Source organism: Nestor notabilis, unplaced genomic scaffold, assembly GCF_000696875.1.
Source record: "Nestor notabilis isolate BGI_N333 unplaced genomic scaffold, ASM69687v1 scaffold958, whole genome shotgun sequence".
Classification (NCBI taxonomy): Eukaryota; Metazoa; Chordata; class Aves; order Psittaciformes; family Psittacidae; genus Nestor; species Nestor notabilis.
In genome coordinates this window covers 7,988-21,260 of record NW_009941280.1, presented here as the reverse complement: position 1 = coordinate 21,260, position 13,273 = coordinate 7,988, and the positions used below count along the sequence as shown (strand labels likewise).

Below are 13,273 nucleotides of genomic sequence, written 5' to 3'. Positions count from 1 at the left end.
AAGTGGTGTAAAAAATATTGATCACACAGGGTGGGTGGGGGGGGGGTGGTGGTGTATGTGTTCTGCAAGAAAAAAAAGTACAAATGGAATCTTTGCATGAATTTGTTAGCAGAAAGTGCGAGTGTCACCTAAGGATGTCCTTGAATGGATCTCCAGTGGAAATAGTACATGGGCCAGGAAGGATCTCAGGGTACTCACTAAGGTTATGTAAAAAAAAAGCCAGTACTGGTAAGTAAAACTTCTTTCATGTAAAAGAGACAGTGCTTAACTGATTTCAGTATAATTGAAGAGTGTTCTGAAAATGTGATATCAGCCAGGTCTGCACATTGTAAACACCAACAATAGCATTGTGAACTTGGTTTTAATAGACTTCATGATGATAAATTTCGTAAAAGTTTTAAAATGTATCATGTATCACTTTCTTTGCAAAAGACTGGTCCATCTTCAGGGATCAGCAGTAGTCTCATCTTCATTTTTTATTAGTGAGTGCAAATTATATTTAAGCACAGTTTTAAATGATTTCTCTAGTGTGTATGCAGCATTCTGCAAGAACTATTAGGATTGTTGGAGGGACAGACTCTTCCCCAGGTGAATGGCCGTGGCAAGTCAGCTTGCATGTGAAGTTGTCTCGTCAGAGACACCTCTGCGGGGGCTCTATCATTAGCAGCCGGTGGATTCTTACAGCTGCTCACTGCGTCATGAGGTGAGGCCTAAATGTAAACATACAAATAAACCCCAAAATTTCATCCAGAGTGAGATCAGTTGAGATCTACCTTTCAGAAAGATAAAAATGAGGACTAGAATAAAATAAACTGTTTTAATGTAACCAAAAGGCGAACTTCTACGGTAAACTATTCATATCCTTAATGTAACTAGAACTCCATACTTTCTCCCTTTGTAACATAGTATTGTACTGTATTGGAATAGTATTGCCAATATTTTGCCTCCAGTGGCAAACTTTACAGAAGTTTATAAAAAATCCCTGTATAAAAACTATCATTCTCTACCTGCTGTCCAGTGTAGAAGTTACCGGTACTATAAAAGTCAAAGAGAGAAATGTTTGCAAAAGAAAAAATAAAAAATAGACTTAGTTAATTGGGAAGTATTAAGCCCAACTGATATTTATGAATTTGTGTATAAAATCTTCAAAAATCAAACTTCAAAAGTTTATTTAAGACAAGATCTACATCTTCTTCATTGCATATACCAGAAATTCTAGGTAGCCTTAATGGTAGAATATTACAGTGTAATAGCCCTTAAACTTTTTCAAAGTAAAGTCAAAAACATAAAGATTACCTGGATCTTGTCATATAGGTCTATGATGTTACACTTTCTAATCTGTATTTAATGGCTAGCACCATTTTCCTAACAAATAACTGTCAGGATAGACTCCATTGAATTTCTATTCCCAACCCTGTTTTCATTACTAAAAAAGCTGTGTGTTGGAATAAACGGAAAGAATCTCATGTATTAATTCAGGGTTTGCATTATGCCCTTGAAAATACACATATATATATGTGTGTATATATACATATATATGTGAGAAGAGAAAAAGAGAAAATAAAAAAGGGCAGAAGGGGAAGGAGAATGAAGAAGGATCAGAACAATGAGAGTCTGAACATAAAGGAGAAAGTTGATGTGGGAATGAAAATATGAATAAGGAGAGAAACAGAAAGAAAAAGTGGAGGGGATGGACAAAGCAAACCTTTATTTTGTTTTTTGAGAGTATGAAAATAAAAAATTGAAAGAATGACCTCAGTGCTGTTCACTGCACACTCAGGAGTAAGGGAAGATACTGACATCTGCACACAAACTTGAAATCAGTGCACGTCTTTTGCCACAGACTGACTGTTTGTCTTTTTCCCTCAGTCTTGAGAATCCCAACATTTGGCGTGTTTATGCTGGTATTTTAAAACAGTCAGAAATAAATGAGGATACGCCCTACTTCAAAGTGGAAGAGATTGTTGTTCATCCTCAGTATAAATACGCACAGACCGGATATGACATTGCTCTAATGAAACTTGATAAGCCTATGAATTTTACTGGTATGTAGCATATTTCAGAGGAATACTGAAAATGTGCAGGATGACACAGGGCTGACACTGATATGGCAGCGCATGATGCGTGGCCTGGTTTCCTTTGATATGCAGTTACTGGGGTTTGAGGAGAATCTCATTCTGTTGGCTTTGAAAAGAAAATGGGTGGCTTCTATTTATGTGACTGGAATGACATGTAGTGCAAGGAACAAAGCATAATATGGAGGCTGTCATCAGGGATTGTGTAGGTGCCCACAAAACCTTAATGTTTCAGTTGCCTCTGCTGGTCAAACTAATATTTTAATCACATTTTAGATCTTCAACTACCTATTTGCCTGCCATCAAAAGAAGACACTAACGTACTTTATACTGACTGTTGGGTAATTGGATGGGGTTACAGAAAAGAAAAAGGTACAGATAAATATTTAAACACTGAGTTCCTTTATTTGCAAAATTCACACTTTATTTTTTTTTTTTTTTTTAAGAAACAAAAAAACCCCCTCCCTTCTTATTTTAAAGAAAATTCTACTATGTTCTTGGCTAGCATTACTGCTATCTGGTTATCACTGTAATATAATTAATTAGAATCTGCTTCCATTAAGACATCATAAAACATATATGAAAGATGTGTGAAATTATCATTAAATAACTACATGCTCTGACATAGAAATTGGATTTTATAAATTGATATAATAATTTGAAATGTGTAAGAATGCAACCTTAAATATATCCTGTACAGCCCTCAAATACTTTTCCTTAAATTCTGTCTTAATCTACTGGCAAAGCCCAGAATATATGGGGAATGCACACTCCTTTTCGTGCTCCCAGCTGAAAAAAGCCAACAGTCTTATCATTGAACTGTGAGGTTTTGAATTACAGTTTGCACATAACCCATGCTTTTCTTTTTTTTACGCTGATTGTATTCATATGACTTTAGAAATTGGAGATTGAAGTATGTTTTTATGATTCTGAAGGTTGATTATAAACAATGCCAATGACTTTGGTGTTTTGGTAGTACATGGGATTTCAACTCCTCTGATTTTACATGGAGGTAGGCCAAACAGCTGTTAATTATCAAAGTATGTTTTTACATGTATTTATTTATATTTTTATGTGTGTAATATTTATGTGTGTGTATATACACACACACACCCCCCTATTTAAACAGTATCCTTTCCTTTATATACCTTCCTATTTGGGGGTTAGAGTCCAATGTGAAATCTAACAAATTTAGGCACATATTGGCTGATTTCTTCTCTTAATTTCTAAGAATGCTCTCAAACACTGTTATTTACTCTATCTGCAAATTTCTCCATCCTGTAAACTACTAGGGCACAGAGTGGTGCCGATTTGCCAACTGGGAGATTCCAAATCTATTGTGACACATTACTGAGAAATAATTGTTAGTAACATAAAGCAATACTTTTAATTGCAATGCTCCAAGGGCCAATGTCCTGAAAGCCATACTCATACAAGGATTCATTACAAATTACAAGGGAGTTTTGAAGTTTGCCCAGTCATGGGACATAAAATGGCATTACAAAATCATTCAAATTATCAGACAATTCACGTCGTTTAGTAACACAAAAAAAGGAAAATCAGTGTCATGAACATCTAACAATGCTCTAAAATCAGTGGCCTCCAACTTTTTATTATCACTGTATGGAGATTTCTAGAGTTTAGTTTTAACTTTAATTTTGCTAGAAGCAAACATTTCTCTGTTCATACCTCCTATTACATAGGTCGTGTACAAGATATTCTTCAGAAGGCTACTGTTCCCCTCATGTCGAAAGAGGAATGCCAGGCAAGGTACCGGAAACACAGAATAGGGGACAAAGTGATCTGTGCTGGCTATGATGAAGGCGGAAGGGATGCTTGTAAGGTAACAAAGTAGTGTATAGTCATAAATTCCAGCCATTTGTTTAAATACATAACTGAATATTGTGATTTTTTTTTAATTGCCATTAGAAAAAATATGGTTATCAGTAGAACTTGCGATTAACTTGTCACTTTTGCATGTCTAAAGCACTGAAAATCAACGTATATGCAAAACATTTCTTATGTGACATTGAAATCATTATGGATAGATTCCATAGATAAAAAAATCTGAGTGTGTGTAGATATATCTCATCTATTTAGGAAAACCAATCAGTATTCTTTTGGAGTATCAGAAACCCAAAGAAAGTAAGTCTAGTATCTCAAAGCACTACTCCAGTTAAAACAGGTTTTTATTTCTTGATATGAAATACAGTACATGAAAGCTTATTTTAAAGCATCAACTGGGTACAAACCAGAAGGGAAGGTGCTAGCTATGCTGTTAAAATGCATGGAGAATGGAACGCTAAAGACAACAAACTGATCTGTTCACTATTAGAGTAGAATATGTCACAACAGCATGAGTTTAACAATCTGAATTCTCTGCTCTGGTGTAAATTCATGCATTTCCATTAATTCAAATATTATGAGTTAATTTTGGCAAGAAAAAATAGTCTGATTAGTAAGATTGAATTCTCTGCCAATACAGTATTTTCACTTCAAGTGTTTGACAGTCGCCATTTTTATGTTAAGATGTTACTATTACTATCATTGGTATTGAGTAATTAGGAGTAAAAATACTTTGATCTGGGAAGTAATTTTTCTTCTATGCCAGTTAAGCTTTCTTTATCTGGTACAGTGTACCACAACATGGAGATGCTGCATTATAAAAATAACATACTTGCTATTGTCTCAACAACTCATAACAGCTATACTAAAGAACGTTATGTTCAGAAAGATCAGTTAGGAATAGGAAAAGGAGAGAGAGAGGGCTTTAGGGGGACAGAGTCACTCAAACAAGATAAGCCACACAGAGAACTGCGATTTGTATACTACAACCAGGGTCATAAGAGAAAATTGGCAAATTTATTGTATTTGTCACTTTCACATGTAGTCTCCATTGGGTTTTAAATCAGTGTACGTAGATAAAATAAAACAAACAAACAAAAAGGTAGTTTTGAACCATTCATAGAAAGTGGAAATTATTTGCAACAACTGGAAAGAATTTAGGAGTCAATTTACTAGAAAAACAGAAAACCTGCTTCAGGACTCTTTAATTAGCCTTAAGCGAAAGTGATTGAAATCTAGGCAAGTATGCTGGTGTTAACATTGAATGATGCTGATTTTAATCAAGGCTTTCTTTGAGAGAGAAATGCTGAGGTGTGCTCTTCCTTGTGTGCTCTGTCTTTTTCTCCTGTGGCACAGGGAGATTCAGGAGGGCCGCTGTCGTGCAGGCACGAGGAGGTGTGGTATCTGGTGGGCATCACCAGCTGGGGTGAAGGGTGCGGTCGCCGCAGGCAGCCAGGTGTCTACACAAAAGTTGCTGAGTATTCAGACTGGATTTTAGAAAAAACTACATAGCATGGGAGCAACCAACTGGTTCAAAGGGAGGTGGTGGAAAAGTAAACCTAGGAGCAACGTGATAAAGTGTATTAGTGTTTTTTAAATGGTATTTCTTGTTAGCCTGGAATGTAAAAGACTTGATTAAATCAGGAATGAGTGAACTTTGCCATTACCAAATAAAAAGCAGTAATAAAAATAAACTCTGTGGTCACTGATTTGGCAGGAAAAAAAAATAATATCTGAACTGTTGAGTTTTTCTGTCCTTGCTAGCATAAAATGGGAATAGAAAAGCTTGCAGGGCATGTATGGATTTGGGAACTGTGAACTGCTTCTGACTCCTGAGGTTTGGACATAGTAATAGAGATTTCCCTCCCTTGTCTGAATTTAGTTGAAATGGGCCAACCGGTTACAAAGTCACTAAGGGGCTTGCTAAAAGGAAGCTGAGGCAAGAAGAAGCCTATACAGTCGTATAAACCTCATTTCTGTATGAATTCACCAAAGCCTGGCAGTACTAATTGAGAAAATAAAACCAGAGGCCTAGGCAAGCTCTTCAGCAGCAATTTTGCAAGTATGGTAACAGTTCTGTCTTTCACTTATATTGTTCTAATTTCTGTGGAAACTTCTGTGGCAAGAATGGTAATGTGGGTCTAATTTCCTTGAAGCAGAATATCCAGAAAGTCAATAAAAGAATCATCCCCTTTAGGGACATCATATGTCATCATTCTTTATCACAAGATATTTTTTTTTTCCAGATCCCTAGCTCTCCTTCGTTAAAGAAACAGCTTTCTCATTTTCCTTTGTCTCCTTTTTTTTCCTTTTATCTTTCTTTTTTTTCCTTTTTCCTTTCTCCTTATTTTGTGTCAGGCAGAAAATATGTTTCATGGCAAAATTAACAGTGTGAGAAACAGCAGTCAGATATTTATTACTTTCCAATAGTAAGAAGCAGCATTTCACACTGTATCAGAAAGGAAGGTGCAGGATGTAGCGTTGTCTTTGCCAGTCTTCACAAGCTTGTTTCTTAATCATCTACGTTATCTCAATTGCTGAAACTGTGTTCTAGAGCACTATTCATAATTGCCACACAGCCACCCTGGATATGGTGGCTGTGGAGGTGAACAGCAGGAGTGGCTTACAAGTAAATGAGGAAATGAAAATTAGAAATTAAACATCTGAAACTTACAGGAGAAAGCAATCAGGCTGCTGAAAAGGACTTCTCTTTTTATTTTTTTTTTTTTTTTGTTGTTCTTTATTTGCAAATAACACTGGGGAAAAATATAATTCCACAACTACAAGCTTATAAACAGTTGTTTCTCTGCCTAAGTGTCCACAGAGCCCCTGGGGTCAGAGTCCTTCTTGGGGTGCGCAGTAGTAAGCTGATCTCAGACAACACACCTGAAATTCCAAAGCTGTATTCAAAGCCTGGGAGTTCAGTTTTGTTTGTTTTATTTTAAAGAATCAAAAATCAAAGCAGGGATGAAAACAGTCCCAGTGTACCAGGAGGGGAGAGTGAATGGTGCTGCTGCAGGCATGTCTTGGGAAAGGACACTGCCTTCCCTCCACATCGCTGTAGGCTCCTGGGTATGGGAGCTTGCATTGCTGGTGATGCACAGTGCTGAAGATCTTCCGCTTTGGGAATCCCAGTGCAGGCTGTGGGTGTTCAGAAAGCCAGCAGGCAAAGTCTGACATGTGGGTGGGAATTGGATCAAGGGGGAGAGGGAGGGCATATCAGTGTGTTGAGACCTTTTGCTGACACTGCAGAAGCAGAATAGAAGATAAAGGTGGGTGCTGATGTTCTTTTCATGCCCTGTTTAATCAATAACTGGTTTAAAATATCAGCAAACTTCAGACATGCTGTCAAAACCCTAGAGACTTAAATAAGGCACTCAGAAAGAACAGGGGAAAAAAAAAAAAACAAACCAAAAACACAGCAAAAGAAGAAAGATTCCTGGCATTCAAATGTAGTTCTGTCCTCATGGGGAAGGAATGGAGACAGCTGAAAAATCGCTGCAGGAGAAACAAAGGAATTGCTTCAGTATGAAAACAGAGACTGAAACTCTCTAAAGAAGAATCATCAGGAGACCATGCAAAATACCCGTCTGCCAATACTCAAGCTGTATATTTGCCAAAAGAGCATATGCAATGTGAAACAGATAACCTTTAATTTTTTCTCATAATAGTGCTGTCAGCTTCTTTTTGAAATCAAACAGCATTCATATACTTTTTTCTTCTTCCTCTTTTACCCTCATGTTCCCTTCTTTTTTTTTTTTTTTTTTTTTTTTTTTTTTTTTTTTTTTTTGGCTTTCTTGTTTTGTTTTCTGTAGCTTTTCAGGTTGTGGCTATTGGAGTAATGAAGAGGAATGGCAGCTCAGCAGTGTTCTGTAGGCCTCTCGAGCTCCTTTGGTTTCTCAGAGGTATACCTCGTGACAGCAATATGCAAAAGGAAACAGGTATTCCTGAGGAAAATTTTGTTCTGTGAAAAATTGTTTTTCTGCTGTCATGAAAAATACATTTTAGGTGCTGAAAAATAAGGAAATGGATGGAATGAAAATAATTCATGGTGGTGGTCTTCATAGTAGGAGAACTCATGCAGTTGTGAATGCCAAATTTCCAGTACATATGGAAAATCTTTGGAATATTATTGCTAGCTTATTTTTTAAACGAAATATCTGCTTTATGATATATTAAAAATGCATTTCCACTTCAAATTGAGGCCAACAGTATTTTGCCTTTTTGAACAATAATAGCAGATATTAAATATTGCATGTTTATAGTTAAGCATTTTCTGGAATAATAAATTACTTGTTTTTCATGTGGTCTTTGTGTTGTAAGTCATGTTATAGATATATATAGACAGAGTTACTGTGTAATGTTATATGTTACAAGACAAGTTTTTGTGAGAGCTATGCAGTGGAGATGTAAAACAGCTGTTTTGCATCTTCTTAATTTTTCTTAATTTTCATAGGATCCTAGAAAAGAGATATGGAGAAGGTCTTTAGAGATTAAGTAGTGCACCATCCTGCCCTCATGCACAATCAAGAACCCTACGTTATTCATGACTAGAGTTTCTCTAGCTTCTAGCAACAGAGGTTCTATAGTCACCTTGTACAAGCTATTCCAGTGCTCAATGATCTTTACCACTACAAAGTTTTCCCTTGTCACTGACTTAAATAATCTTTCCTGCAGTTTAATTCTAGTACTTCTTGTGCTACCTACCATGCAAATGGAAAACATCAGAGGAAGCTAGGCTTTTATTGTTGTCATTGTTTTTTTCACTTTCTGTAGTCATCCTTCATACATTTGATACTCTTTTCACATCACGGTGTGATGTGATACTCTTTTCACAACACAGTTTTGACTCAGTTCCCACTTTTTTGTTAGCTGGTTTGTTTGTAAAGACCAGGAAGGGCAGATGATGACACCGAAGGAAGAGTATTATATGCACAGGGCATGCAAGAAAAGATTAGGAGGAGATGATAGGAACTAAAGCTGAAGTAAAGTTACTGAGAGAAGAGTTGAAAGAAACAACAGAAATCAGTGCAAGTGGAAGAAAGACCAGCTCAAATGGTAGGTACTCATCTGGGCACCTGGAACTAAAAATATTATGGAGCACCTAGACAGCCCTTCCAGGTCCATGCAACCATATCCCAGGATCTGAAGATTAATGAAGTATGGTGCAGAAACAGGCCAATTAGCTCTTTGTGTGCTAATAAGGTCTGAAGCACAGGACTTCCATAACATGAATGTGCTGCACTCAGACTTGAGCTTATTGCCACACACCTCTGCTATGGCTTGCTGCTCTGCATGGATGTACCAGTCCAAATTCTCAGCCTCATGACTGTAATTCCACTCCTTTTCCCACCGATTTTACAAACTGGTAGATTTTGTCTCCCAGTCACCTCTTTGCTCAATTTTGCCCCCAGTGGACATGTACAGTGTGTTGTGAAGTTAGTGGTTTGGGGTCTTCTTCTTCATGTTCTGGCTTCCATTTCCACAGTTTTCCATTTCATAAAAGCGAGTATAATAGGCAAGCAATTATAAAAAAAATGCAGGTACATGTTTTCGCCAATATCCTAAAGTTCTCATTAATTGTTGTATTTCTTTCCTGTACTGGGGCATTTGCAGCTCTTCTATTTCACTTAGGGTGTCTAGTGGAATTGCTGCACTACCTTCAATTCACCCAGTACCTAAAAATCTTACTTCTCTACTTGGTTCCTCGTATTTTTCAGGTGGATCTGAACTTGTGCTTTATGAAGTGCTTGCCACACTACTGTTGCTGCTTCCCTTACGTTTCAGGGGAACCTCCTCCAACTAGAATATCATTTATACATTGGCACAGTTTCACATTCAAAGGAAGTGAGACTGTTTGTAGAAGTTCAGCAAGTGTAGCGTGAGCAATTTGGGCGAATGTTTATAGTCCTGTGAGAGTCTGTTAAAAGTGCATTGTATACAGTCCCTAGTAAAAGTAAATTTTATTTTATCCTCCTCTTGTAAGTGGATCATATAGAACATACGTTTTACATCTAGTGCTGCCATCCTTGGGTGTGTGGCTGCTTGTAGTTGCTGTAGTGTGGCTGTTAGGGTTGCAATATTGGATACTGCAGCTGTTAGTGGGACTGTGTTGGCATTCAAGCACTGGCAATCAATTGTTAGTCACCATCTTCCATCTGGTTTTCGGACTGGCCAAACCGGTGAGTTATATGGGGAGTGGGCTCTGGAGATGATTTGTCTTTTCTCCAAATCAGCTATGACTTCAGAAATTCCCTTTCACGCTGCAGCAAAAATTGGGCATTGTGGTACATTAGTAATCCTTGAGTCAGAGAGTGCAGGTGCTGCATGGAGCAGACGTATCATCGCCTTCCAGTTTTTATTAGGATTAAGGTCAACATTTGAATCAAAAGACCACATGCTGCCATCAGGAAGGTGCCAGGTTCAGCTGCTCACTGAACAGCCAAGTTATATCCATTGTGATCTTTGGCCATGAAGCAAGCAGATGACATGCACTTCTTGCCCGGGAGCCATAAATTATCTTTTGCAGTTTGACAGATAACACTTGCTCTGTTTATGCCAGTGATTTTAACTCTCTGATGTCCAGATTGTACACCCAGCGTCTTGGTGTCCTGTTGTGTTAATACTGAAATTTGTGCTCCCACACCTGTTAGGAATTTCACCAGTTGTTGTTGAGGCCCAAGTGGAATCAGAATGTATTTTGCTTTAATGATGGGTCTAGCCTGATATTGAGCAGAATCTGAGGGAAACAAAGAATCATATTCCCCAGTTTGCTATTATTGGGGTCACCCCTTATGTTCCCATTTCCTGTTCTGTACAATCTCAGGGGAATTAGGACCCTCATAAGCACCATACAAGCTTTTCTTCCAGCATTAGTTCTTTCTTGTTCTTGTAACCGTTTCTGCAGCTGCTCAATTTACAAAGATAATTTGGCTGCCTTTCTGCCTTCTGTTTTTTCTCTCAGATCTATTCTTACTCAGCTTTCCAATCATGCCAGTTATCATAAGCCCATTATTCTGAGAATCTGGGGCTTGGAATTAATCATGCTTTTGTACGTAATCAGTGATATCACTTGTCATCCTGCCAACTATACCAATTTGTCATGAAGAGAGTGGCTTGGGATTGCTCAAAGAATGATCATCAAAGGTATTAGCAACAGTAGTTTTAATACGATTTTATAAATGCGTGACTTACGAGTTCAGTGGCAAGATTCACTCTATTACTTATTACATGGATGTTACATACAAAGGAAAATTGAAGTAAAATCAAGCTAAAATGATTAATACGGAGACCAAAGGCACAGAAGAGTAAGAGAGACCTCCTGTTGAGCCACAAGGATCAGAATAGACCCCCTTGCTTTCTGAACTCCTGATGGAGACTAAGTGCACTAGGTCTAGTCATAGTCTTGGACTTGGTCAATGGTTTCTGCCTAATGGAATAGACCCAAGGGAAATCAAGGTAAAATGAAGCGAAAATGATGTGTATAGAAACTGAAGGTGCAAAAGGGTAAGGGAGACCCTCCGACTGAGTCATGAGGTTCAGAGCAGACCCCACTGCTTTTGGAACTCCTGATGGAGCTTAGGTGCAGCTGAGTCAAATCTCAGTCTCAGAGTTGGTCAACAGTATATGTCTAATGGAAGAGATGCAGGAAATAAGGAAATCCTCCTGTTGAGTCACAAGGTTCAGAATAGACCCCCTTGATTTCTAAATTCCCAACAGAGCCTAAGTGTGGCTACCTCTAGTCTTACTCTCAAACTTCGTCAATGATTTAAAACTAAAGGGTTATAAGTGTACAAGTTCACCACAGAGGGGATTTTATATGGCTTTCACCTAGCAGCAGCCTGTGGTTTTAAGGTGGATCTTAACATTTGCAAAATGAGTCAATAGGATTTACTACACTTTACTACATAATCCAAAACTTTAGACTTCAAAGAGTCTAAAACTTTAAGATGGGCAGATTGGGCTTGTGGAAGCCCTGAAATAACTCTAAACATGAAAAAGAGATGGAATAAAGAGGTTGTATATTTCTTTGGAGTAAAGTTGTTCTGCTTATCTGCAGAAAGGTTTGTATGGCTCTCAGTAAGCCTCTGATTTCTGTAACATTCTCTGCATGTTCAGCTAAAATATCAGAGAAAAAGAAAAGCATTTTCATGAATTCTAAAAGAACTTTCAGTAGTTTTCTCACTAGGTGGCACTTTTGCTCTAATTTGTTTTATGCTTGAAAGCTATGGCAAAGAAATGAACTTGTTCTAGTATAGCTTTGATTAGAGTAAGTGTCATTAGTATATTTAAGAAGGATATTTTCATTCCTATAGCTGATAAATAACAGTAAATAATTTAATTAACATCTTCATTTGTGGAACTTCGATAGTTTAAAGACAGCAAATATGTTTAGCTCCACTTTTCTGCATGGTACTTTTCTGAAGGGAAATTAAGAGACAGCAAGACATGAACACTGACAAAATCAAGCTAAGCAAGTGCTATTTGTCCACAGCTCCCTGCCTGTGGAAACCTATAGTATTTCACATTTTAATAAACAGGCATCAAAAGCACTGAAAACCACAGTCAAGGCCCTGAGCACATCTGCTTGCTCTGGGGTACTTTAGCTTGAGGCCAGCTTGGGCACAGTGCACTTGTCTGGCACTGAATCAGGGAACTTAGGGAGAAAGCATTGGGGGAATGTCATGGTTTAAGCCCAGCCAGCAACCTGGAACCACACAGCCACTTGCTCACTCCCAACACTTCTTCCTCTCCCTGCTCCCAGAGGGATGGGAGGAGAACTGGAGGAATGTAACTCCCACAGGTTGAGATAACAGCTCTCCAGTAACTAAAGTATAATACAAACCACTGCTGCTACCACCACTAATAATAATGATAAGGGAAATAACAAGGGGAGAGGACACAACCGCTCACCACCCACTGACTGATACCCAGCCCAACCCAAGCAGCGATCTGGGCCTTCTGGGTGACTCCCCCCAGTTTATATACTGGGCATGACATGCTGTGGTATGGAATACCCCTTTGGCCAGTTTGGGTCAGGTGTCCTGTCTCTGCTTCCTCCTGGCTTCCCCTCCTCTCTGGCAGAGCGTGAGACTGAGAAAGTCCTTGGTCAGAGTAAACATTACTGAGTAACAACTAAAAACATGGGTGTTATCAGCATTGTTCCCAGGCTGAAAGTCAAAAACACAGCACTGCACCAGCTACTGAAAAGGAGAAAAAATGGCTGCTGTAGCTGAACCCAGGACAGGGAAACCAAAGCTGGGGGAGCTATGTGTGAGCTTGGCCCTCACACAATACTGTGCTTTGTAATCTTAAAGCAAAATTAGGCTGTACTTTAATAATATATGACTGGT

General features: G+C 38.2%; 1 protein-coding gene across 1 annotated transcript in view; it reads left to right on the top strand.

Moving 5' to 3' along the window:
- Window positions 1-5,432, top strand: part of LOC104410570 (coagulation factor XI-like) — a 16,431-nt gene extending 10,999 nt beyond the window's left edge. The window contains exons 9-14 of the mRNA XM_010020786.1: window positions 113-228; window positions 529-703; window positions 1,870-2,045; window positions 2,352-2,447; window positions 3,779-3,918; window positions 5,277-5,432. Coding sequence (XP_010019088.1) covers window positions 113-228; window positions 529-703; window positions 1,870-2,045; window positions 2,352-2,447; window positions 3,779-3,918; window positions 5,277-5,432 — 859 coding nt within the window. The remainder of the gene's footprint in view (window positions 1-112; window positions 229-528; window positions 704-1,869; window positions 2,046-2,351; window positions 2,448-3,778; window positions 3,919-5,276) is intronic.
- The last annotated feature ends 7,841 nt before the right edge of the window (window positions 5,433-13,273 follow it).